Consider the following 23,667-nt stretch of genomic DNA (forward strand, 5'->3'; position numbering starts at 1 on the left):
GAGATTAGATTCGTGCGTTTGGTGGTCCACTCTGAAAGACTGATGAGAAGACACCAGCACACAGGTCACGTCCACGCAGCCTAGGTGGGAGGCCTGCGGGCCTCCAGGGGTCATGATGGAGGCTCTGAGGACACCTGCCCAAATCCATTCACCCCCTCGTCCGCTCGCCCATTCACTCTCCCAATGCTTGTCTATGGAGCGCCTCTGGAATGTCCTGGACGGTGTCCCAGCCTGGGGGCTCCGTTTCCCCTGCTGATGTGGGACAGTGCAGCGAGCCTGTCCTGTCGTCAGGAGTTCTCAAGGACTCAGTGTGCCAGCCCGAGGCAGGGACAAGCCACCAGGTGCTGGGATTTGAACCCAGGACTGTCTGCTCCCTTTGCCTCACCCCCATTCCTACTCTGGAGGAGGTGGTAAAGATTCTAAGTCCCGGCCCGGGGGGAGGTGGTACAGGAGCCCGGGAGTGGGTGAGGGCTGGCCATCTGGGGTTGCCTTCATCTCCCCTGCTGGCTTGGGAGTTCCTTAGCGCAGAAGGGTGTGGTGGCCCTCAACTCCACGTCCTGGGGCTGGGTCCAGGGCCTGGTCCACTGCAGGGTCACCATCAAGTCTGTTGAGTTTGTCAAATTGCACTGCACGCGGCCAGGGCGGATGAGGCGGACGGAGGAGGGGTCAGATTTGGGTGGAGGAATGTGTGTGCTCATTTTGGCTCTTACCGAGGCTGGTGCCTGTGTACCCTTGGGCGAGACCCTGGCCAGCCGTCACCTCTCTGCTGGTCCTCCAAAGCCAAGCATCCCTCGTCCACTTCCCTCCCTGTTTAGCTCCACCGTCAGCCCTGAGCTTGCTGGTCCTGCGCGCTGGCTCTGAGGGCGGAGATGGGGCCTGGTTCACTGGCTTCTCTGTCTGGGTGACTGAATGAGCCCAGGATGATTTCCAGGTTCCTGGACTGGGTCTACCCTGCTGTGGCTCCGAGGGGACCATGCCTGGCAGGGAGGCTGGGGTTAGACAGGGTGCAGGGCAGGGACCCCTCCCCCACGTGGGGCTGCTGGGGGCGCAGAGGGCATTCCAGCGGCCTCGCAGTGCAGCGTGCTGGGGATTAGGTCATCCCTGGGGACAAGTGTGTGCGTGGCCTTCCCCTCCTGGGGACCTCCAGCTTGATCTCCCTCCGTTTCCTCCCCCACCATGGGCCATTTTTCCCATTTTGTGCTGTACGACTCTCCTTCCTTCCTGACAGATTTCTCTACTAAATTTGACTTCGTTTCAACACTGTTGTTGGGCAAATTACATTAAGATGGATGTTGCAGGTACCCTTTATGGTTTATTTATTGTGATACTGTTTGTATCTCACGCTTATAAATAACTTATGTTATAGCTTTTGTTTGTGGAAATGTAACTTACATATTTTATTACGCTTTCTGTAAACCTCAAAAAGAATCTTGTCAAGGAAGCGCTCTTATCAGCAATCCAAACTACGGGACGTAAAAACCGACACTAACATTATTTTTTAATATGCCAAGGAGGCAGGTTACTCTGGCTGTAGTTGGAAAGGTTTGCTGTCATCGTAAACTTGCACCTCAATAAAACATTAAGAAGTCTCAGGAACGATTTTATAAAGTTCAGGGAGGAGGATGAATCGGTGGCCGCACCCACAGACACAACACAAAGGGCCCAGGGACTGGACGGGCCTTTCTGTGACAGTGCCCTGTCTCCTCTCCTCAGGGGGCAGGTGTACCTCTGCCACCCAACTGTCCTGCAAGCCCAGTTGTGAAGGACCTTGCTCAAGGGATCAGAGGAGAAAAGGAACACGAGTTTCTGGGTCAGAAGGTCCTGACTTTGAATCCTGGCTTGTCCATTTTCTTTCTAATCCTTGTAGTCTTGGGTCAGTCTGTTAGTCTCAGTTTTCTCATCTCTAAAATGGGGATAATACTGGACATTCTTATTGGGAAGCATTAAATGAGAAACATTTGGAAAGGGGCCCCACTTCCCGAGCCCCATGGTGCACCTAAGCAGTCAGGGTCAGGGGAAGGGGGTCCAGTGGGCCAAGAGAGCTCCTCTGGGCCATGCAGGTCACTATGCAGTGCAAGGACCCTATGCTCCTGCCTCCCATCTTAGAAGGTGGCTGGCTGGAGGGCCCAGCACAGCAAAATAGTGACGTAGAGAACACCGTCAGGTGCTGAAGTCTGCGTGGAAGGCAGAAACGGGGCCAAGTCGAGACCCTTCACCTGGCTTCGTCCTGGAGCACAGGCTTGACCCCAAGTTCTGCCCGATCTCCGAGGCACATCTGTGTGCCCTAGCACCCCCCAGAGCTGGCTGCGTGACTGTAGGACGTGGGTTCTGCGGCAGGCTGGCGGGACTGAGCGCCGTTCTCCCTGCTGCGGGAGGACCAGCCATGCCGCACGTGTTCAGACCACTGCGTTTGTCCTTGAGAGCTTGCTTTAATCTCGGGCGAGAATGTCCCTACAGAGACGGTTCCCACACGGGTATCTGGCAAACTCTCCAGGCTTGGGGGCCACAGCCCCAGGCCAGCTTCTCACGGCTGCAGGAAAAATGTGATCCTCACACCACTTCCCTTTCTCCCTTAGCATCAGAATGGAATGTACCCTCTAGGGAACATCGCAGTTCCTTCCCAGTTTTAAGGGACAAGCCTGTGGCCAAAACTCCACCTGTGTGGCAAAGGGCGGGCAGGAGCTATGGCGGACAGCTCTGAACAGGTCATTCCCAGCTGTAGTTCCCGCTGCCTTTGTGAGCCCTCCCCCGGGCCAGGATGAGCTCAGTGATGTCCTCACAGGGTCAGGACATGGCAAGTGCCGGGGTCTGTCACACGACTAGGCCAACTTGCAGCTGGTGGCACTCTTGCCAGCTCCTCTGAGAAGCGCGATGCCACACTGGGAGCTGCCCTTGAGGACCTGGCTCCGGCTAACAGTGACAGCCCTGTGCAGCCCCAGGAGACCCCGATCCAGGGGACCCAACCACTGGTTCTTGACTAGCAGGAGCTGAGAAAATAAAAATGATTTCAAGCCACTAAGTTCTGGGGTGATCTGTTACGTAACAACAGGATTCTGAAAGGCAAGCGGAAATGGGCCTAAATGTTAAGCAGTTTCATTGGCCATTGGAGGCGGCCAGGGATGCCTCTGTGACTTACGTGACCTACAAACCACCTTTGAGCCTAGCTTCTGAGTCTGCACAGTGGGGCCAATGACACCACCTTTACGGGGCTGTGATGAGGACCGAGGGAGGTGCTGTCAGGGCCTGCTGGGTGCTCCAGCTCCTGAGCGCGTCCCCGTCTGCGCACGCAGCCTCGTGTGCTCTGCGAGCCACGGCTACCAGCCCGGCCCAGGCCCTGCTGACGTCAGCGGTGGGAGCAGCCCTCCACGGCCAAGCCTGACAGCCTTGCTTGGCTGCTGCGAAACCCCCAGATGACCTCTGGTAGTATGGCAAAGAGAAGTGGGTGCACACTGTCATTTTCTTGTGAACATTTTAATGCAAACAATAGAGTGCTTTTAGATCCCAGACATTTGTAAAGAAAACAGTGCTGAACAGGATAGATAAGCCTTCGCGGATGCGTTTCTGTGGGATGAGTGCAGTTATAGCCCCCAAGAACAGGAATTCTTGTCACGTTTCTCTTGACCACTGACGTGTAGAGTTCGGAATCTGCCTTCGCAAGGACAACTGGATTTCCTTATGGAACACAGTAAGGCCCGGCCTTCCTTACCGTCGAACACTAGAAGGACCCCCACCGGTAAGTCTCCCAAGTTCACTGCGAGATAAACCGGGTGACTGTGCTTGTACGTGACAGGCCTGCCGCAGAACTCAGCTATCAAGAAAGGTTCTGAGAAACACTGGTCTGAGAAACGGGTCTGCGCGGGAGCTGTGGGCTCACCGGGGTTCACCGGTGAGGCCTACCTTTCCTGCCTTGTCAGAAATAAAGGGCACCACAAGTATTAGAAGCCTGAGCCGCGAACAGAGCAGGGAGACACGGGAGCCGTCTGACGGTGGCGAGCTCGGGTCAACAGCCCCGCTGCACACGTGGGGGGCTCGCCAGGCCCCCCTCACTTCCTGGTCCCAACAGCAGGGCGAGTCTGTGGGGGGATGGAAGTAGGTGCTCCTCACCCCGAAACCTGGGCTTTAGCACCTGGAACTGATCTGGGTGGCCCGAGAGGGCGGAGCTGCTCTCATGTTATATCTTAGTCACCTTGAGCTTCGCTTACAACTGAATGGAGCCAGGAGGACTGGGTGCCGGTGGGCCCGGAACTGCCTACTGGCCCACCGGACTCTGCAGAGCTCTCTGCGGGCAGCAATGGCACGGCTCAACTGCAGATGAGCACTCAGTCAAGCCAGGGACAGACACGCGCCTGCACGTCAGTGTCTCTCAGAGGCTGCGGAGGCAGAGCCTGCTCGCTCCCGGGGGAGGCTCTGCGCTGCTCCCAGGCTCCTTCCAAACGCCCACAGCCCTGAGTCCCCAACGCGGCTTCTTGCACACGCAGAGCCAAACACTAGTTTCACAGGTCAAATGGCATCTGTCTCAACCCAAGGTTCACACTGAGGTCTGCATGGCCAACACACCTTGATCGCAGAGCCGCCACGAGCACAGCTTAGGCAGAGCTGGTTTACTAGGTTCTTTGGTTAAACATGGCTTCTGCACCCTCGCGGGGCATTGTGGGAACCGAGAGAACACTCTGGCAGAAAGACTGAAACACGTTTTCTGCTGCCGGAGCAAGGACTGCGGTACATTGCTTGTGTACCGTTACAAACTCTTGTCATTAGGCCAGACTTATAAAATGGCAGGGCGCTGCCATCTGCAGAGCAGAATCCCCTGGGCTAGCCGGTGTGGCTGTCCTGGCGGAGGCTGCTCGGCGCCCAGCAGGACACGGGTCAGCTCATCATGTCCAGACCGCATGGCTCCGTGAGCCCATGGCAGCGCAGGGCCTCCGCCATGTCTCTCCTGAAGACCGAGAGGTTCTGGGTGAACCTGCAGAGAGAAGCAGCACAGTCAGAGCTGGTGTGTGCCTCTGGACCAAAGGCCGGGGCGGGGTCAGGACTGCTGGCCCCCCCACTCCTGCCACCTCTGTCCCGCCAGCAGCACCTAGGAAACAAGGTCACCACCACACCCACCGAGGGCTGGGGCTGTGTGCAGGAGCATTTGTGGTTCTGCGTTCAAAACGTTTGTTAAAAAGTCCAGTTCCATACGGGGAGGAGTAAAAAGAAAGGAACGGAAGTTTAGGGGCCAGGAGCTGGACTGAGCTTGCACATGACCTCGATCACAGATCTTTTCAAAGGCAGGCGGGAGCATCCCCAGTGTACAAGGGAAATCGAATTCAGAGGTTGACAAAGAGGGGTGCTGGGCTGACTGGCTGGGTGCAAACCCTGGCTCCCCACTTGCCAGCTGGGTGAATACTTGGTGCCAACACGAGTAGCTACTTTAGGGGGCTGCAGGACCGGAATTGAGCGAGCCGTCTGCGACAACGCCCGCAGACCTCAACACAGCGGCAGGCACAGGAAAACAGTCCCTGCTGCCACTGCTCTCGAAACCGGGGCCGCCCGGCGCCACAGGGAGCAGCTCAGGGGGCTACTCCGAGCTCCTGGCCCAGGCCCAGCCTTTCCTACTTCCATCTGCTCTGTGGGCTTCTGAGGCTGGTCAACGGAAGGTCAAGGACAGGTCTGCACGCCCGCCCGACCTGGCCTGGTGGCCAGAGTACACTGCTGATGGAGGACTAGTGACAGGCGTCCCAGTGCCCGTTGGAGGGTGGCGTGGGCAGCTCCCCCGAGTGCGTGTCCTCCCCCAGAATGCCAGCCCAGGAGCACCTGGCGGACCACAGGCGCCCCGGTGCCTGCCCACAGGAGGCTCAGTGAGCTACGTGAATGAGTGACCAAGTGCTCAAAGCCTCTTAGTTAGAGATCACTGGCAATGGCCATGCCCGCGGCCCCTAAAGGACAGGCAGGGGGGAACTAACACTTCCTGCAGGTACGTGCCCATGCGCCACGCGTTACTCCATCCTGTCACTTGAACACCACCGTCGATGGTCACTGGCTCCATTTTACTGCTGAAGAAACTGAGGAGCGGGGGAGTTACTGGCCTGTGCCAGGTGGCCTGCGAGGGGCAGGGGTAGCTTCTAACTGGAGTCTGCGTCAGCCCTGAAGACCTTCTGATCCTCCTGGAAGCTCTGGGCCTCCTTCTTTTGACCTTCCCAATGATAGGAATTCCTTGTCTCTCCTGTTGGGTTATCAACTACTTAAAGGCAAAGCCTGCACTTTGTTCACGTCTGCATCTCTCTCTGGTACCCAGCACTTGGAAGAAAGCAGAGGGCAGGCCTGTGTCCTGGAGGGAACTGAGCTGCCTCTGGGATCACCAGGGTAACGGACGACCCGTCGACCTGCAGGCCGTGTCAAGCAGTCTCGCTGTTTTCAACAAACCTGCAGTGTCTGCCTCCCCGAGGTGCCCTGCTGGGCCACGCTCACCTGTCTCTGTTCTTGATGGACAGGCTCTGCTCCACTCCTTCCATGAGGGTCCTGAAGCACTGGGCAAGGACTTCCTGCTTGGGGAGAGGCAGGCTGTTTATCAGACTTGCTCGGAGTTCACTGAAATGCTGTTGAGGACAGAAGAGTGTCAGGTCTCCCACCCCAAGTTGTGTAGGACGGCCAGGGCCACTCGGATCCACGCAGGGCCTGCTCAGCTGGGAGTTTTTGTCTAAGTCTGTGAAAATCTAGACCCTTGGAGAAAACCTCCGCCTCAGCGCAGACACACTTCCAGGTGTGGATTGTATTGTCCCTTCTCATAACAATCTCTACATCTCCTGCTGTGGGGCCGGGGATGTGGCTCAGTGGCAGAGCGCCTGCCTGGCCTTGAGCCCCGGGCAATCCCCAGCACATAAGACAGCATCAAACTCTGCGGTCCTCTGTTCCACAGTCACTGCTGAGGCTGAGTCCTTGACCCCTCTGGGGGGACTGACCCACATCTTCCCCAGCTCATCTCCAAGTATCACAGGAAGGCTGAAAGGAAGGGCCCCAGGCCGAGGGAAGAACTTAGCTGCAGGACCAGGGAGCCCTCCGGGTGCTTGAAGGCAGGGCCAAGGGAAAGTTTCCCTCAGGCCTCGCCATCTTCCTGGCTTTCAGTGAGTCACCTCTCAAATGCCTCGGGGCTGTGTTCCAAGTCTGTCCTGGGCTTTCTCTGCTGAGGCAGGGGACAGGAGGGCTTTGCTTAGCTCTGGGGAGATCACTGGCACTAAGGAAAAAAATCTGTCTCACCTACTCACAAATAACTACCCAGCCCCTTCTTCTCTGCTGGGGTCTGTCGGCTTTTGTACAAACAGCTCGGAGGCTGAGCACAGCTCCTAATCACTGCAAACAGCATAATTTCAGCACAAAGACTACGTTTTGCCAGTCGTGTGTTTATCCTTCCAAGCCCAAGCAGCATGATATTTAATTTCCATCATACATTAAAACAGCTCACATCAAAAACACACATAATTAATATGTAGTCAGACTAATACTTAAATACTATATATCAGAGGCATCACACTTAAACCACAGTGTCTTCCTGAACAAGATCGGGAATGCACAAAACGACTTATTTTTCCCTCTTATAATGATGCAGTGACTCACACCAAATAGAAAATTATTAGTTTTTCATCCCAAACCATGAAATATTGCCTCCATCAGTAAAGTATAATATTGTGATGTCATAAGCTTTTTCTAAACACTGAATTTGCCCTTATTCCCTCTCAATCATTTTAAAAGAACTGCTCTCTTTTATAGAGCCTGGATTTAAATCACAATCACACCGAGGGAAGATGAATGGCAGTGCTATTGAATGTGGCTAAAATTGGCTGCTTCAGCACAGGTGAGTGATGGGACAGCTCTGCTCTTTTTGATATATTTTCTTCTTCTATTAGTTTCCTTCCAAGGCTGGGATTTTGTTTGAATTTTAATGTGTGCGGCTGCCTCTAATCTCTCGGTCCTTTTCCCCAGTACTACCTTACCGTGCGGACAATTCATTCTCCCCAGCAGTAACGTACTGCTCCCACTGACTGCCGGGAGCCGGTGGGGTCAGGGGCAAGCTGGAGAGGCTGGGAGGCGCCCCGGAGTCGGCGCTTCGGAACCTGCGGACTGCGCTCTCCCATGAAGGGCGCCGGCTCGCCCAGTGAATCTCTGAAGGGCTGCTGCCACCACCTAGGGCACTGGGACCCAGGTGTAAAAGGAAGCCACTGAGGAGGCAAAGGGGCTGACGCTCAGAATTCCCCTGGGGTGGGAGAGGGAAGGGAGGGCGACCCTAAAACACTCCTTGTCAAACCACCCGCTTCGCTTCATGCAGGGGGTGCCTGGGCTGGGAGAGCCAGTCTCGAGGCCTCTGGGGAAGGACCTCCTGGGGACAGAGGCCTTCCTAGACCTATCAGGGTCCTAGCTCCCTCAGGTGGCTCCCGTCCCTCACTGTCACAGCTGGGCCTGGAGAATGGCTTCCCCACCCCTACTCACCTTCTCGTTGAGCAGGATGAGCCCCAGGAGAGGCCTGGACACCGACCACTGGTTCCGACAGTCTTCGAAGACAATGGTGTTCATGAGGACAGACATCATCTAGAGACAGAGGCCCACAGGATTGGCCCAGAGCTCCCCTGAACCCAGGCCTTTATGTGCTCATCTTGCTAGAGCCACGAGGGCACTTCCTGAGTGCGGCTGCCTGTATGAACTCTGGGCAAGACGCCCACCTGTGAGCACAAGTCCCCACCACGAAAGGCGTAGTGAGAGCCTTAAGTCAGAGCCACAGAGCCAAGAGGGCCGGTCTCTGCCTCTGGACCCTGATACAGAGGCCCAGCTCACCTCTCATTTCACCTGAGGGGTCATGTCAGGGAGGGGTGACGTCTTCCCATAGCTCACTGGGACAGTGGAATGGGACACATTGCACCTGATCATGGAACGCCATGTTTCCAGATGGCTCAGATGGTCAAATGCGTCTCAGTCATCCTTCATTCGGAGCACGGACGCACTCACTGCTTCTCCCGTGCACACACACTCATCCACTCTTCAGTGCGAAGTCTGTGGGACACACGGGGGTCAGAGAGCTCTGCACGTGGGAAGACCACCCAGAGAGCAGTGATAGGAAGCAGGACCCGGGAAAGGGCTGTGGCGCGGGAGGGGGAGGGCCGCCTCTGCATCCTTGAGGAGAAGTCGGGGACTCCAGGGCGGAGGCGGCCTTTAAGGAGTCCACCATCAATGTGTCTAAGCAGAGAGAGAAAAGCCAGAGGACTGAGTGAGCATGATGGTTTCTGCGATGAAGGGGCTCATGAGATGGGAGGGGACAGCAAGCCAGAAGTGAGACCCGCAGTCAGGCTGGAAGATGGCGTGAGAAGCGCACTTCACCCAGACAGCAGGTAGGAAAGGTTCCCTGCAGACACGGAGAGCGCAGAGCGTGCCCTGTGCAGGTGAGATGCAGGAGGTGGCCGGGACAGGCTGTGGGACAGAGCAGGCATCATGTGGAGCTGATGATACGCCCTGCTTCCCCAAGTCCATCTCCCCTGGGCCTGCTGTTCCCACAGCTCCAGACCTCTTTCTCCCAAGGGGGCAGGGAAATTGGCAATTAGGTGGCAGACAACCACACATACTACCCCAACTGGGCTCTGGTGACTTGGCTTCCTCTGAAACGCTGGCTTCTGACCTTGGCACTTCTGCAGTCCAGTCCCCTCTGTGATCTCTGCCAAGTTCTGGACTCTCTCCCTGTGTCTCTAAAGAGGGAGCAGTGATCGGACACAGGAAGCCGGGCATGGAACGAAATGGCGTGGATGCAAAGTGCCCCAGGAGCCAACAGTGTGGTCGGCCACCCACGAACACCTGCAGCCCTCGACGTCCACCAGCCACGTGGCACCACCCCGTTGTCCACCAGGAGGCTCATGTCCGTCTGCTGGAGAGAGGCTGGGCCTGAGCCGGCACGCCGAACAGCATTCGCAGAGCCCGTGTTTCCGTGCACAAGCTGACAACCACCGAAGTCACGGAGCCACAAATTAAATTGACAAGCAAAACTAACAGATCCATGGAGACGGTCTAAAATATTATGGGCTTCACAATCTGAAGGCAGAATGGATATTTTAATGGAGAAGATTAAAGTTGGAGGCACCAAATTCCTCCAGTAACTGACAAAGCATCCTGAAGTGATGTGCCAATTACTTTATACGGGTCTCCTGTGTATTCATTTGTCTGAATGCACGTATTTATGTCTGTAATAAGTAAGGGGATGTTTGAATAAAATACTTTTCTAAAAATAAAGTTGGCTAAAATGGATGATTTTTTCCCTTTTTCACTTTTCTGGCAATATGTAAAGTAGCAAGCAATCTGCTTGAATGGCATTGTTGTGGCAGCCCTTTTCCAGAATTATTTTTCTAATAATCCCCGAGTAGGGTTATGGGGGAAAACGGCCCAACTGATGGGGTGAGTTCCTCCGGGACCTGGGTTCTCTCTTCTCCCTACATGGGAGAACCCTCTGAGGTGGTGCGCAGTCCCCATGGCAGACCTCAGCAGCCGAGGACGAGAGGAGGAGGACACGGAATGAGGAGCGCGCTGGGCAACTCTGCCCCTGTCCTGGGTCCAGGAAAGGCTGCGAGAGCTGGGGCAGCACTGCCCGTCTTCTGAGGGGATGGCTGGGATGGCACTTCAGATCCGCCCAGCACTGGGACACTTCCTGGGGCCTACGTCCGAAAGCACACGGCTCTGCAGTGCTGTTATCCGAGGCAGCTGTTTTGCCAAAGCACGGGCAGTCAGTGGGCAAGGAGGGCTGTGTGACTTGGTCTGTTCAAGAGGGTCACCCGCACACCACCTGGGGAGCCTCCTCCTCCAGAGCTGTGGCAGGAGCTTGAGGAAACCTCTCCATGAACGGAAACCAACACAGTGTGGCAGGCGCAGGCTTTGCACTCAGGATTCAGCCCAAATCTGGCTCCAGCATTTAGCACACGGCACTGGGCTAGTCTGTGAACTTTTACAGCCTCACATATAAAACGAGGACCCCAGAAACGTCTCTGAGGGTCTGCTGTGAGCTCCGACTTCCTTTGAGCTAGTCAGCATGCTTCACTGAGCTTGCCGCACAGTAGGCTTTCACTACGATGCTCGCGTACTGCAACTGGCAACCCCTCTGGCTTAATCCGGGGGGACCTGTGGCTGCTGTCTTGGCTGGGTGTGGATCCGCGAGACTCTGGCCTCCGCACAATGAGCTGACTTCACTGTGAGCTGCAGGAAGCAGTCCAGAAAGCATCCCTGTTTGGTCTTCCCAAGTGACAGTGTGGATTCTGAATGACAGAGACCTGAAAGCTTGTAGTCTTCTATGGAGAACAAAGCAGTGTTGTGCACAGGCCTACTCATCCCCAGGTCGTCTCCTGCTCGGCCCTAGCAGGAGATGGAGAGAGGAGCAAAGGCCACCATGTGGACTTCCCTGCCTGAACCCACCAGGCCACACTTTGTCCACAGTTAGAGTGACCAAACGCTCTCCCTTCTTGGTGAAGCTGTGCTTTCAGCAGGCAGTGAGGTTGGGCCTTCCTGCCCCGGCACGGACTCTTCCTCAGGAAGGTGAGGCTCAGGGGGTCTAAAGGAGGACAGCTGTGGAGATGTGAGCAGAGGCAGGGGGACAGAAGACCAGAACAGAGAAGGCTGCACGGTGGGGCAGAGACCAGTGGCCAGGACATTGGAGCTTCCCCACCGTGTCCCTCGTGCCGAGTCTGGCACCTGGCACAGATCAGAGGCTTAAGGTTAGCTGCTAATGAAATGGCGAAGACACAAAGGGACAGGTGAAAGGATGAAAGGACCAATGAAGAGTCAAGCTACAGCCTGAAGCACTGAAGGGCCGACATGGCACTGTCCAGAAGAGGGAGATGCCTGGCTCCATCCGTGCTGGAGCCTGAAACGGTGAATTAGCTAAAGCACTTCGCTGCCCGTTTCCAGGGCTCTGGCTCCTGTGTGCAGAGCCCAAGGACGCCTCTAAGTCTTGCTGGCTCTGAAGCAGGCAGCTCCCAGGGAGAGCCTCCGCTGGGGCTTCCAGGTTGCCAAGGCCAAGAGCAGAGAAATGCCATCTTCTCTAAGGACAAGAGCTTCCCTAAGACTCCGCTGTGCTTGAAGAGTTTTTCACCACCTACTGATAATAAAAGCTGTCATCTGTGGAGTCTGCAGGGCACAGGGCGTCCTGGGCAGGAGCACAGGCTGTCGCGAGTCCTCGACTAACGCTGGGAAGGAGGCACCACCTCCTGCTTCACACAGGGGTCTGAGAATCCTGCAGTGGTACGCGCTCGCTCGAGGAGCTGCAGCCCCCAGGACGTGGGCCTCGGGCTAGTCTGCGCCTGCCACCCTCAGGCTGGAGGCCTGTGGTGACGGAGGCCCACTGACCTCTGGGGGCACTGATGGTGTGCGATGAAGGCTCCTCCTGGGCGCGTTCACTCTCCCACTTTCACAGACGCGTCGCCAGGTGGCCCTCTGCGTAGCCACCGTGCCGCCTGCCGATAAGCCAGGCAGCTGCTGCCACTCCTGCGACTAGAGTCCAGGGCAGTGGTTGCTGAGCGTTCTCAGCAGACCCTCCTGCCTCCCACCTAAAGCTTTTACAAATTTGGTTAACATATTTTCAGACTCTCCAGGTGAAGAGCATCAGACTTAATTAATAGATTGTCTCTGGAAAATGGTTCACTGAACATCTTTATAAAAATGATTTTCCACCAACGGTCCCACGAACACAGCAATTTAACATCACAGAAAACATCAGTAAATTAAGCTGCTTTGGTCGTATCCCTTCTTTCTATGCCCCTATTTTTGTAAATGGAAATGTTTACTCAGTACCTTTATATGTTGGATATTTGTAAATTGCTTTTAATTTTATAGAAGCTCACAATGCAAGATTCCTTGAGCCTCAGAGAAGACTGTGGGCTTGAACTCTGAGTAATCCCTGAACTATTGAGATCTCAGGGACTTTTGAAAATGGACTAAATATTTTTGCATTGTCAGATGAGTGTGAGCTTTTGGGGGCCAGGGGCAGAATGTTATGGTTTGGATGTGAGGCGTCCCCCAAAAGCTTACACGTGAGACAATGCAGGAAGGTTCAGAGAAGAAATGACTGGGTTGTAAGAGTCTTAATCTAATCAGTGAATTAATTCTGATGGGATTAACTGAAGTGGCAAGGTGTGGCTGGAGGAGATTGGAATTGGGTCGTGGCTTTGGGGTGTATATTTCATATCTGGAGAGTGGAGTCTCTCTCTCTCTCTCTCTGCTTCCTGATGATGTGAGCTGCTTCCCTCTGCCACACTCTTCCGCCATGATGTTCTGCCTCACCTGGAGTCCCGGGGAATGGAGCCGGCCATCTATGGACTTGGACCTCTGAAACCTCAAATAAACCTTTCCTCCTTTACAGTTGTGCTGGTTGGGTCATTTTGTCACAGCTGTGAAACAGCTGACGGAAACACCAGCTAATTTTTTCTGAGTTGTATATTCCCTGTAAAGCGAACACTTCCCATTACTAATATTCAAGGTGAATGATGTGACTAAAGATATTCCATAAAGTTGGAAAAAGGTGAAAAAATTACAACTCCTCCCCCTGCTTTCCATCTGTACCACAAAGACAAGACGGCCCGAGGAGGTGATGTCGGTCTGCTCCTATGGGGATCAGTCTCAGTATGTGCCGCACACTGCAGCTCTCCCCTCCCCAGCCCAGACTGTGTGCCTACAGTTGCATGATGTTTTAGTTGTACTGAAAACTTCCTGCCTGTTGATCAGAGAAACGGAAGATGGCCAGAGTAATCTGCCTTGTTCAAAGGGCTAAGGAGGTGGCTCTGGTTCAGGTAGAGGAAAGAGAGACCAAAAAACACAGACCAAAGAAAAGGGGAAAGACCAAATTAAAAACCTTTCTGTGGCTAGACCTTGCGTGCGTGGGAGGCAGAACAGACTGGACGATCGGGGCCTGGACAAAGGAGGTGCGTGCTGCAGGAGGAGGCGCTTCAATCTGAGATCTGTGGCGTGTATGTGTCTGTACCTCTGGCCAAGCGAGGGTGTCCTTGTTCTGAGGCAATGAAGTGGTGGTGTTCTAAGGGGCAGCCAGTGAGAAGTGAGCCCGCTCTCAGAGCTGCCTGTCTCTGGGGTCGTCTGGCACAGGAAGCTGGCCTTCACAGCAACACCACACAACACGTGGCCAGCAGGACCTGAAGAAGTGGAGAACTGTCCCCCGTCCACAGTAGTTTCCCCAGAGCTCTGTGCCCTGGTCAGAGGTCTGATGCCACCACAGAGGAAAAGCCTCCAGGTTTCAGGGCTGGCAAGTCAGGGGGTTTCTGCCATTACCAAGTGCGGTTCCCAAGGCCACGTGCACAGCTGATACTGAAATGTGATCCTGCTCAAATTAGATACTAGTCATCTTTGGGGAAAAGGAATCAATTGTTCTCTTCGTCTGCTGTCTACCTGGGTGACTTAGTGGGATGTTATGAAAACTGAATGTCATGGACAAATATGCATATATTTAGTTATGCCGTTCTGCCTGGATTAACTGAGCTCTACCGTCTTAAGTTACATTTAAAACCATCTGTACATATTAAGCACACTCATACATGCTTACAGTGCTTTTTCAGCCTCACAGTAGACGTTTTTAGCATTTTAAATGAAAATAAAACAAAAACAAAACAAAAAACAAGGTGAGATGAGTCTCTCTTTTTAAAGAAACAAGACTGCCACCAGTGGTCGACCTCTCTCCCCTGGAGCCACCTGCAGGCCCAGCCTGCACAGCCACTGCACAGTATCAGCCTTGCTCGAACCTGAGAAGCAGGAGCTTCTCCCTCCTGGGCACCCCTGCTGGGTACTCAGGGGCCTGGGCCTGCCCGCGCTGCCTGCTGCACACTGACGCTGCCGCACCCGCCACCTCCTCCTGACTCAGAGTGATGAACAGCCTGGAACGCTGAGACCTCTTCACCCAGTGTAAAATCTAAGGGAAAACACAACCCAGTTTTGCTGTTCTTTCAGTTTTCTCCATTACCAACTTTACCCTTAGTTCTCCAAACATTCATTTTAATCATGGTTTATTGGGGGAAGAATTACCTGCCAGTCTCCCCGCTTGTAAGAAAGAAGATAAACTTAGACCGAAACTTCAGGATTAATTAATTGAGAGTACTGTGTGTAATGTGTCTATTCTGAACATTACAGCACACATCACAATGAAAACAGTTTTATTTTCCAGGGTTGAAATAAATTATAATAAATAATTCATTTCAGTGGCAGAGATGTACTGGAGAGCAAAGCAACAAAATTGACTACACTACACTGTGAGCTTCATTCTTGAATCTTCATTATCCATTTGAAACTTTTTACGAGTAGTAAATCATATTTCAAGTGGCTGCAGATCTCATAAAGCGGCTTGCTGCATTAAAATAAAACCAGAAAACCTGGGGCTGGATGCTACAGGGTTTGCCACTCAGCACTATTTGGGAAACACTTTCTCACTCCTATTTTGCCAACATCAAAAAGAACACTTTTCAATTTGATGTCAAAATTAAGCACCATTTGTCAAAAATGTCATCCAAATTTCTTTTGGGTAGGAAGGGTGAGAAAATCTGTATGTTGTGGAATAGCTTTCCACTCCAAACTGTTTTTCCCTAATTTTTATTCAAGTGACATGGTGCTGCCTAAATGATTAACAGAGTCACATTCTAGAACCTTCACCAGCCTCAGAGGGTGTCTGAACCAGCAAAAGTGTGCAAGCTTGAGAGAGACCAGCAGAGGCACCAGCTATGTCTAAAAGGACCAGCTTGTGCCCAGAACAGGTGACAGCTGAGTTTTAAAAAGGTACATATAAACCAGGCATGGTGCACATGCCTGTTATCCCAGAGCCTCGGGAGGCTGAGGAAGGAGGATCACAAATTCGAGGCCAGCCTCAACAACTTAGTAGGACCTGGTATCAAGATAAGTAGTAAAAAAGGGTTGGGGAGAGAGAGATACAGCTTAGTGTTAGAGAACCCCTGCTGGGTTTCATGTTCAGTCAAAAAAAAAAAAAAAAAAAAACCAGAGCATATAGTCTAACATAGGAAAGAGGATATATCAAGAAGAGGAAATCAAATGAGGATGGCCCAAGAGACCTGGGCATGTTTAAGGAATGAATAACCCCCCCAACAGGAAGCTTTGGAGCAGCAGAGAACAGTGAGGGATGAAGGGAGAAGACCTGGCCAGGTCCAGGCTATACGAGGCCTGTATGCGGTGAGTGTGGGAAAGAATTTCCAGAGCAGCCTTCACAGAATGTTTAAGGAAGAAGTGAGATGACAAGGCCCACTGTTTAGAAAGAGGCAAGGATGAGGTTCTGGAGACGGTGATCCAGGAACGACGCCACAGCCACGTCAGTGGAGAAATGATGAGGCCTCAAGGCCACCGCAGCAGACAGAGAGGCCCGATCCTTGAGGGCACACCTGCCCTCCCCTCCGTCCATGAATTCCTTCTAAGGAGGACAGTGGTGCTGCAGCTGAGGATTGATCCAGAACATTAAGGACACAGCCTTAAATTCAAGAGTGCCCGCTGAGAGAAGGGCTGGATGCCAGGCAGCCTCAGGTGCTGCCCGCATGGGCCGTGCTGCTCGGCAGTCCGACAGGCACGAGGTCCACCCTGGGACACCGGCAAAGCAGCGCAGCCTCGCTGGGCACAGCCACAGACACCTAGCGACGGGGAGCCCTGGTGCAGGCCGAGCAGCCCCACGGATTCCAAGTCTCAGATTTTGCCCAGAGCGCACACTGCGGTGCGGGGCGCCTCCCGTGGCGAAGACGCCACCCTGACGTAGAGGTCAAGGTCTCCCTGCCTCTCACCGTCACTCCATTCGCCCTGATCTCCTGAAGGGACGTGGGTAAATGGACCTAAAAATATTCAAAAGCACCAGCGGAGGATTCTTTTACTTATATTCAAAATGCTTTTGTGGAGAGAAAAGAAGTATTTTTGTCCACAATTCATGGGGCCCCTCCAGAGCACTTTCCATTAAAGCGTTCACATTTAAACCAGGGGAGGGCACGCTGCCATCAGGCTGAGGGCTCCCTCTTAAGAGCTGTGTAAATGGCAATGCAAAGTGCTGGCCAAGAGCGGGGATGAGTCAAAGAAGCTACCGGGATGTGGAAGTTCTTTTCCCTAAGTAGGTCCCCAGGGCCCAAGGAATGATCCAGAATGAGTGCTGGGCATAGACCCTCATTCCTGACCACGTGCTTGGCCAGGCTCAGGGTCAGACCCTGGCGACTGACAGGCGAACGGGCAACAGTGCCAGCCCTCAGAGCCACAGTACGGAAGGACGACGGGACAGTGTTCTGAGAGCCAGAGGCCAGTACAGGAAGCTTCGAGGCTAGAGGAGTTTGCCTGCTCCTGCGAGGGGCAGGGGCAGGCAGGGGGCTTCGCAGAGAGGGAACCATGATCTGCCGTGGAGAACAAGCAAAGTTTGACAGGTGGGAAGGAGGGCAGGTGCGTGCACAGGTCTGGCGACCTGCAGGGAAGGTCCTGGGAGGCTGTGGAGGTGGGCAGCCGGTGCCTGTGAAAGCCCAGTAACCTGCACAGAGAATGGGATTCTATCCTGCAGGAAGCGAGGTCACTGAGCCGTCAGGCTTTGTGGCAGTGATGCAGTACTGGGCTGCGGTCTGACCGACCTCCACGGGGCCCAGGCCCAGGAGCTCTGGACCATACGGTGGCTCCTGGAAGTAGCAGGTCACCTGCCTGGCTCATGCTCCTGCCTTGCTGGCTCTGTGGCCAGGACTCTGAGACGCGGCCCGACGTTGCTTCCCTGGGCCTGCAGTGCGTAACTTCCCAGTGGCCCCTGTCAGGAAGCGTTTTATTGATGTTCAGCCTCCACTTTCCTTTCTTAATATTCTCCCATTATGCCAATACGCCACCGTGCCATGCTAAGTAATTCCCCTTCCTCCTTGGCATGTCCATCTTCCAAGTATTTATGGACTTATCAAGGGCCCCATTTAGTTGTCACTTAGGCGAGCTATACATATTTAGCTTCTCTAATCTGCCCCATAAGCCAGCCCTTCCATTCTCCTAAATCACTTGAGGTACTTTCCTCCAGACTTCTGTCAATTTGTTTCCGGCCTCTGTCTAATGCAGGGGCTGAGAAAACGACGGGGTGCGGGGGAGGGCTCACTCCTCTGTGGGACGAGTCCTTCAGTATGTAGGTGGGACTTTCCAGGCGCCACGCTGGGCTGGGCCTCTGAGGACTGTGACTCCCTCTTGTTATCTGAAAGGTCACTTTGCCTGTGCACATCTCGGGTCAACCCCATCGATGGCATCAGAGGCCCACTTGTGACATGTGCTTAGAGAGCCTGCTGTGTGCCAGGACTCCTTGTCCCTGTCCTTCCTTGCCTCCCTCCCTTTTCACTTCTCACACTTCACTTCCTCCCGTGTGTCGGGCCCACTGGTGTGGAGGCCAGCAGAGTGGCCTCTGGGCTTCAGGGGCTCAGGGAGCCTGTGTAGCTACTGCCTCCTCCCTGCCACCCAGCAGCTGGCATCCTTGCAGACTGCAGGGTTGCAGAGAAGCCAGCCGAAAGCACTTATCTCTAATTGACGCACTTCTGTTCCATCTAGGATGAGATGCCACGCTAAGCGCGGGCACCAGCACAGCTTGGATGTGGCCTGCCTTGGGGTCCAAGAGGTGCTTTCCCGGGCCTGGCACCTTCTATCCTCGGCAGTTTACTGGATGTGCTTCCTTCACAGGACCTCCATCAGCTGCGTACGGACTGTGGTGCTTTTCCTCTCCATGGGACCAGTGGCCAGGGAGTGCTAGGGCTGGGGAGAGAGCAGGCCAGGGGGTCTCAACGGCAGGCCTGGGGAATCTGGGCAGGAACTGACAGGGACGGAGGGCTCAGCTGTCTGACTGAGCCAGTTCTAGTGAGCCGTGGACTCGGGTGGCTGCCATGGTGTGGTCTTCAAGAGGTGAAGTACCGAGTCAGGGACACAGAAGTGGCCTGACGGGAATTCAAGTCAGGTAGGCTGGGTGCAAAACCTGCCTGCTCTGTTACACATACTGAGCATCTGCAATCAACTCTCTGAAAGGAGGACTGAATGCAGCAGCTCAGGAGTGCAGTTTCTCCTCTCCTCAGTGTGACAGAATCAACGAGTGAGAGTTCTGGGGTGCAAAGTGAGATGGCTGAGCTCCCGAGAGGTTCAGGGAACCACATTTCGCCCTATTCTGCACCTCGTATCACACCGAGAGGTCCTTGCACACCCATCACTCACAGCCCCTCAACGGCTGCTGCGGGCTCGCCTTTCTGAGAGTGAGAGAGCAGTGACCGCGAAGGTCGGATTCTCATCCGGGCAGAGTGCATACTTTGGGAATCACATGGCGTGCCCTGCAGGTGATCTGAAAAACCAGTAACAACTGCAGACTGAACCAAGCGGCCACTGCAAAGCCAATCCTCACGTTATACTGTGCCAGCCTTCAAAAAGCGCAGAGGCTTCTCAGCATTCACAGTGCCAGCCAGCGAGATGAAGGCAGGAGAAATGTGTCATCTGTTGCCCTGCTGTCTCCTCGATGCGGTGAAGGGGTAAGAAGAGACGACAGGAAACGTGGTAGGGCGCCCGGGAAGCCTTGGTGTGGTGGAAACTGTGCACTGGAGACAGAGTCCCCAGCGAGAATCTGAACGAGTCTGCTTTCTGTCACTGCGAGGAGATTCCTGAGGCAAGCTACCTGCGGAGGAAGGCTTACTTAGCCTATGGTTCTGGATGTTTGAAGCCGAAGGTCGGAAGGGTGGACGACATGCACTGCGGCCAAGGAGCCAGGCCTGCTCCTGTGTGACACTCGAGCTCCGCCAGGCCCGCCTCCATGGGTTCCACATTGCCTCCCAACATGGCTACCCGGGGCTTGTGGAGTCAAAGCACAGCAAGTGGCTCTTCACTGGCTGTGCGACTGTTGGGGACCCATGACCAGGCAGTGCAGCCGGGCCTCTCAAGGGCTCAGAAGCACAGATGTGGCGGCTGGCAGGCCATTCTAGTCTCTTCCTGGGGCGGCAGGGCTCTCTTTGAGGTCCTCTCAGCACGTCCGGTTCTTTCCTCTCCCTTGGCAGACTAGCTGCCTCTGTGCACGTGGCAGGGAATGGCTGCTCTGCCACTCTTGAGTCTTCACCTGAAGTGAGGACGACCGGCTGGCGAGCACTTAGGTGCCAGCTGCTAAATCCAGGAGAAAGCATGCATGAGGCTCAGGCGGAGAGGCCCTGGGCTCCGCCCGAGCACCAAAGGGCAGGGCGGGAGCAACCTAGCAGCCTGGCAACCAGTCCTCACAGAAAGGCGCTGAGGCTCAGTCTGGAATTTGTGAATGAAGACCACTCCATGTCTCTGCCCAGGCAACCCTGCTCCTGAGCCATGGCGGAACGGTAGAGTGGCTAAGTAAAGCTCACCAGCTGTGTGCACGGGGCGAGTTCTGGGGCTTCGAGTCTCCATTAGAATATTTTGATTATAAAATAAATAAGAATACCTTACGGCGTTGAGAAGCTTAACTACAGAGGTACGTGCGCACGGCGTGGCCAGCGCACGAGAGCTTCTCCGCTCCTCTCTCATCACCGTCAGGCACCACCAACACTCCTGCCGGAAGTCTTCACCGCCAGGAGGGCCCAGGGAGGGCCGCCTGTAGGGGGCGTGGCGTGAGGAAATGCTCCTAACCAGATCTCTTCTGGGCAGAAGAGCCAGCCTCCGCGGGGTACCCTGACAGACGTGGGGTGGCGCTGGGCGAGGTGGGTGGGAGGCAGGGAGATGAGCCTCAGTGCCTCCTTCATACATCCGCTACCCCTTTCTGGGGGTGGAAAGACCGCCCTGTGTCAAACTTGGGGGTGCAACTGAGATCCCAGATCATCCGTGAAACGTGGATAATGTTGCCTCCTGTGTACACCAGCACAGAAACGCCGACGTCCTCTCCCGTGCTCTTCCTGAGAATTCTCAAAAAACCAACCAACATACACCACGACAAGAAAAATCACCAGAACCCCGAAGTCCCAAGAGTCAGCTTCTGATCAGCGTTAAACACCCTGGCAGCCGTGCAGTCGCTATTTCATCCACGGGTCGCTGCTACAGCAAAGTGTGGTGCAGAGATTACAAAAAAGGACACCTTCACTGGATCCTTTTTAGTCCTACTCTATTATGACGGCCAGTGATGCCAACCACCATCATGGAGAGGGAGGACCATCATGGAGAGGGAGGACCATCTTGCTTGCCTTGACCACCCTGAAAGCACGCAGGCCGGGCCTTTTCGCTGGGGAAACATCCTCTATCTGCTTTGCATGAGTGTGAGGGAGAGGCAGGGCCATTGTTCACTGTTTACAACTCCTCGGCCATTCTGAGAACCTTGGCTCTAGACTAATAGCAGAACTGAGTGTGCTAAACTGTAGGCAGAGGAACAAGGATGGACTGCAGTCACTGCAATTCATAAAGAGAACATTTGGAGCCCCTGGGAATGCCAAACCCAGCCACTGGCACCCGTGGTTTCATGCTACGTCCAAACACATCATATTTTTTAGTTTAAAGACAAAGTCTAATGGATATGTGACTTATTTATTTCAAATTCCTCTTTATGAAGAGCTGCTTTTTTTTTTTTAAAGGACCTTGGAAAACATTATAATTCCCCTCTTCTATAAACACACAAATATAATTGTAAAATGACATCATTCTGTTTTCATTTAATTACTCCTGAAATGCTTTCTATTTAATATTCATTACTCAAAAGCTAATTTAAAAGAGAAAGAGATGCGACTTATTCAAAAAGATGTACTGTCATTCACAGCAATAGTTATCTAATATACAGAAGTTAATAAAGCAGATTAATCTACAAGTCCCTTTAAGCCATTCTTGAGTTTTGGACAACTGCCTCTTTGACCTTTCACCCTCATGCTGTGCACCAGTAGCAGGTGCCAGCTGTACAGAAATTATGGCTGCCGCCTTTGGACGCAAAATCTTTTCTTACTTTGCTTCTGACCAGCAGCTGACCCTGTAGGAGTGATTGTTTCTGGTGGCGGCCTAAAGGCTACATAAACCAGTAGCAGATAAACAAAAGGCTACATACACCAGCTGCCTTGCCTAAGGGTACCATCCTGGGCTGACACCTCCACTCCTTCTCCAGCGTCCCAAATTGCTCCTTGTTTGTTTCTAAACATGCATTTCATCCTTGTTGTGTGAGGGGCCAGGGTAGTAGAAAACCCCCCAAAACAACAACGAAAAACCCCTCCCTTCCCTCGAACTTGACTTTTGAGTATTCCATGTCAAACTGTGCCATTATAATGCTAATCTAGGCCTGATTTAGCAACTTTAATAAGAGGCTAAACCCTCTTGTAATTAGATAATAAAATTTTATTATGTATTTTAATATTAAAAGTCTTAAAATCAAACTCTTCAAATCATACAGTGGTACAAAAACTAAGGTACTTAAATATCATGGCCCCAGAAAATGGGAACGTGAAAAGCACATTGTGGCTAATTTCTCATTCTCAGAAATGTAAACATGGAATTCCTACGTGGTGGAGGGAAAGCGCCACACTCTTAATTGCGAGCAGGGAAGAATGAATCTATTCAAGTATGAAGCACACGGTACCATTTCCAGCAACAGCGTGAGATGGCTTTGACAGTTATTTCTTGGATACAAATTACACAAGTATAAAAACAATCCCCATAATGATTAAATGCAGTTATGTACATAGGAGAATACCAGTGCAAATGGTAACATATTTAAATGGTTTTCCTTCATTAAAAAAATTATATATGATATTAAACCATCAATCACTGCTGAGGCACAGGAGTTTAAATGTATTGTCACTGGCTGAAATAAATGACTTGGAGACTGGATTCTGGCTCACTCAATATGGTGTCTCTGCGTTGCCTAGCCACCCAACTCTCTGCTGGCTGGGGCTACATCTGGTGGATCCCACCCCTTTCAATTAAGAAGGCAAGTCATGCCACCAATGGATTACATCCTTACGCTGTGCTTAGAGGTAGGAAAACACACGTCCTCATGGGGTGGGAGGGCCTCTCTGTTCTGTCAATGATTTGCAAGAAATCTGAAGTACTTTTTTCTTTCTTCACACGTTTACAAAATTTTCTTGTGGAATTTCCTCAGGGCTAATCCATAGGGTATTATGACATAATCTTTCCTTAGCACTACCGCCTGGCTTACTATGCAGCAGCAGTCCAAGAACGTGCTAGACTAAACAGCTAAAACTGTACTTCTCAACATTATTTTGGGGGGTTTGCTATGCAGACATTCACTGATGGTCACAGGTGTCAGGTTCTGTTGGGGCTGAGACAAGCATCAAGATGAAGGTGGTTTTATTTTTATTTTTACGAAGGTGATTTTTTGAGGGCAAAAACACTGAAAATATATCACTACGGTTACATTAATTTGATAATTCATAAATCAAGAATGGGTTTTTATTTTAACTGTTTTTTCTGTTTAAAAATACCATTTTTTGTTATAGTTGAAATAGTCATCCAACAAATATTTATATAATAAAAGTGAAATCAAGATGGTAAAGATATTTTTAACAAAAAGGATCTAGGCTGGGTGGTGGTGGCACACACCTGTAATCCCAGTGGCTCGGGAGGCTGAGGAAGGAAGATTGTGAGTTCAAAGCCAGCCTCAGCAAAAGTGAGGCACTAAGCAACTCAGTGAGACCCTGTCTCTAAATAAAATACAAAACAGGGCTGGGGATGTGGCTCAGTGGTTGAGTGTCCCTGAGTTCAATCCCA

General features: G+C 52.9%; 1 protein-coding gene across 5 annotated transcripts in view; it reads right to left on the reverse strand.

Annotated features, from left to right (window-relative positions):
- Nucleotides 1-3,755: 3,755 nt before the first annotated feature.
- The window catches only part of RANBP17 (RAN binding protein 17), a 284,952-nt gene continuing 265,040 nt past the window's right edge, over nt 3,756-23,667 (reverse strand). For all 5 annotated transcript variants that reach the window (XM_079145395.1, XM_079145396.1, XM_079145397.1 and 2 more), the window contains 3 exons: nt 8,464-8,562; nt 6,451-6,578; nt 3,756-4,963 (listed from right to left, as the gene is read on the reverse strand). In XM_079145395.1, coding sequence (XP_079001521.1) covers nt 4,867-4,963; nt 6,451-6,578; nt 8,464-8,562 — 324 coding nt within the window. In that variant the 3' untranslated portion in view covers nt 3,756-4,866. The remainder of the gene's footprint in view (nt 4,964-6,450; nt 6,579-8,463; nt 8,563-23,667) is intronic.

Source organism: Sciurus vulgaris (genome assembly GCF_902686455.1).
Source record: "Sciurus vulgaris genome assembly, chromosome: 6".
NCBI classification, from domain to species: Eukaryota; Metazoa; Chordata; class Mammalia; order Rodentia; family Sciuridae; genus Sciurus; species Sciurus vulgaris.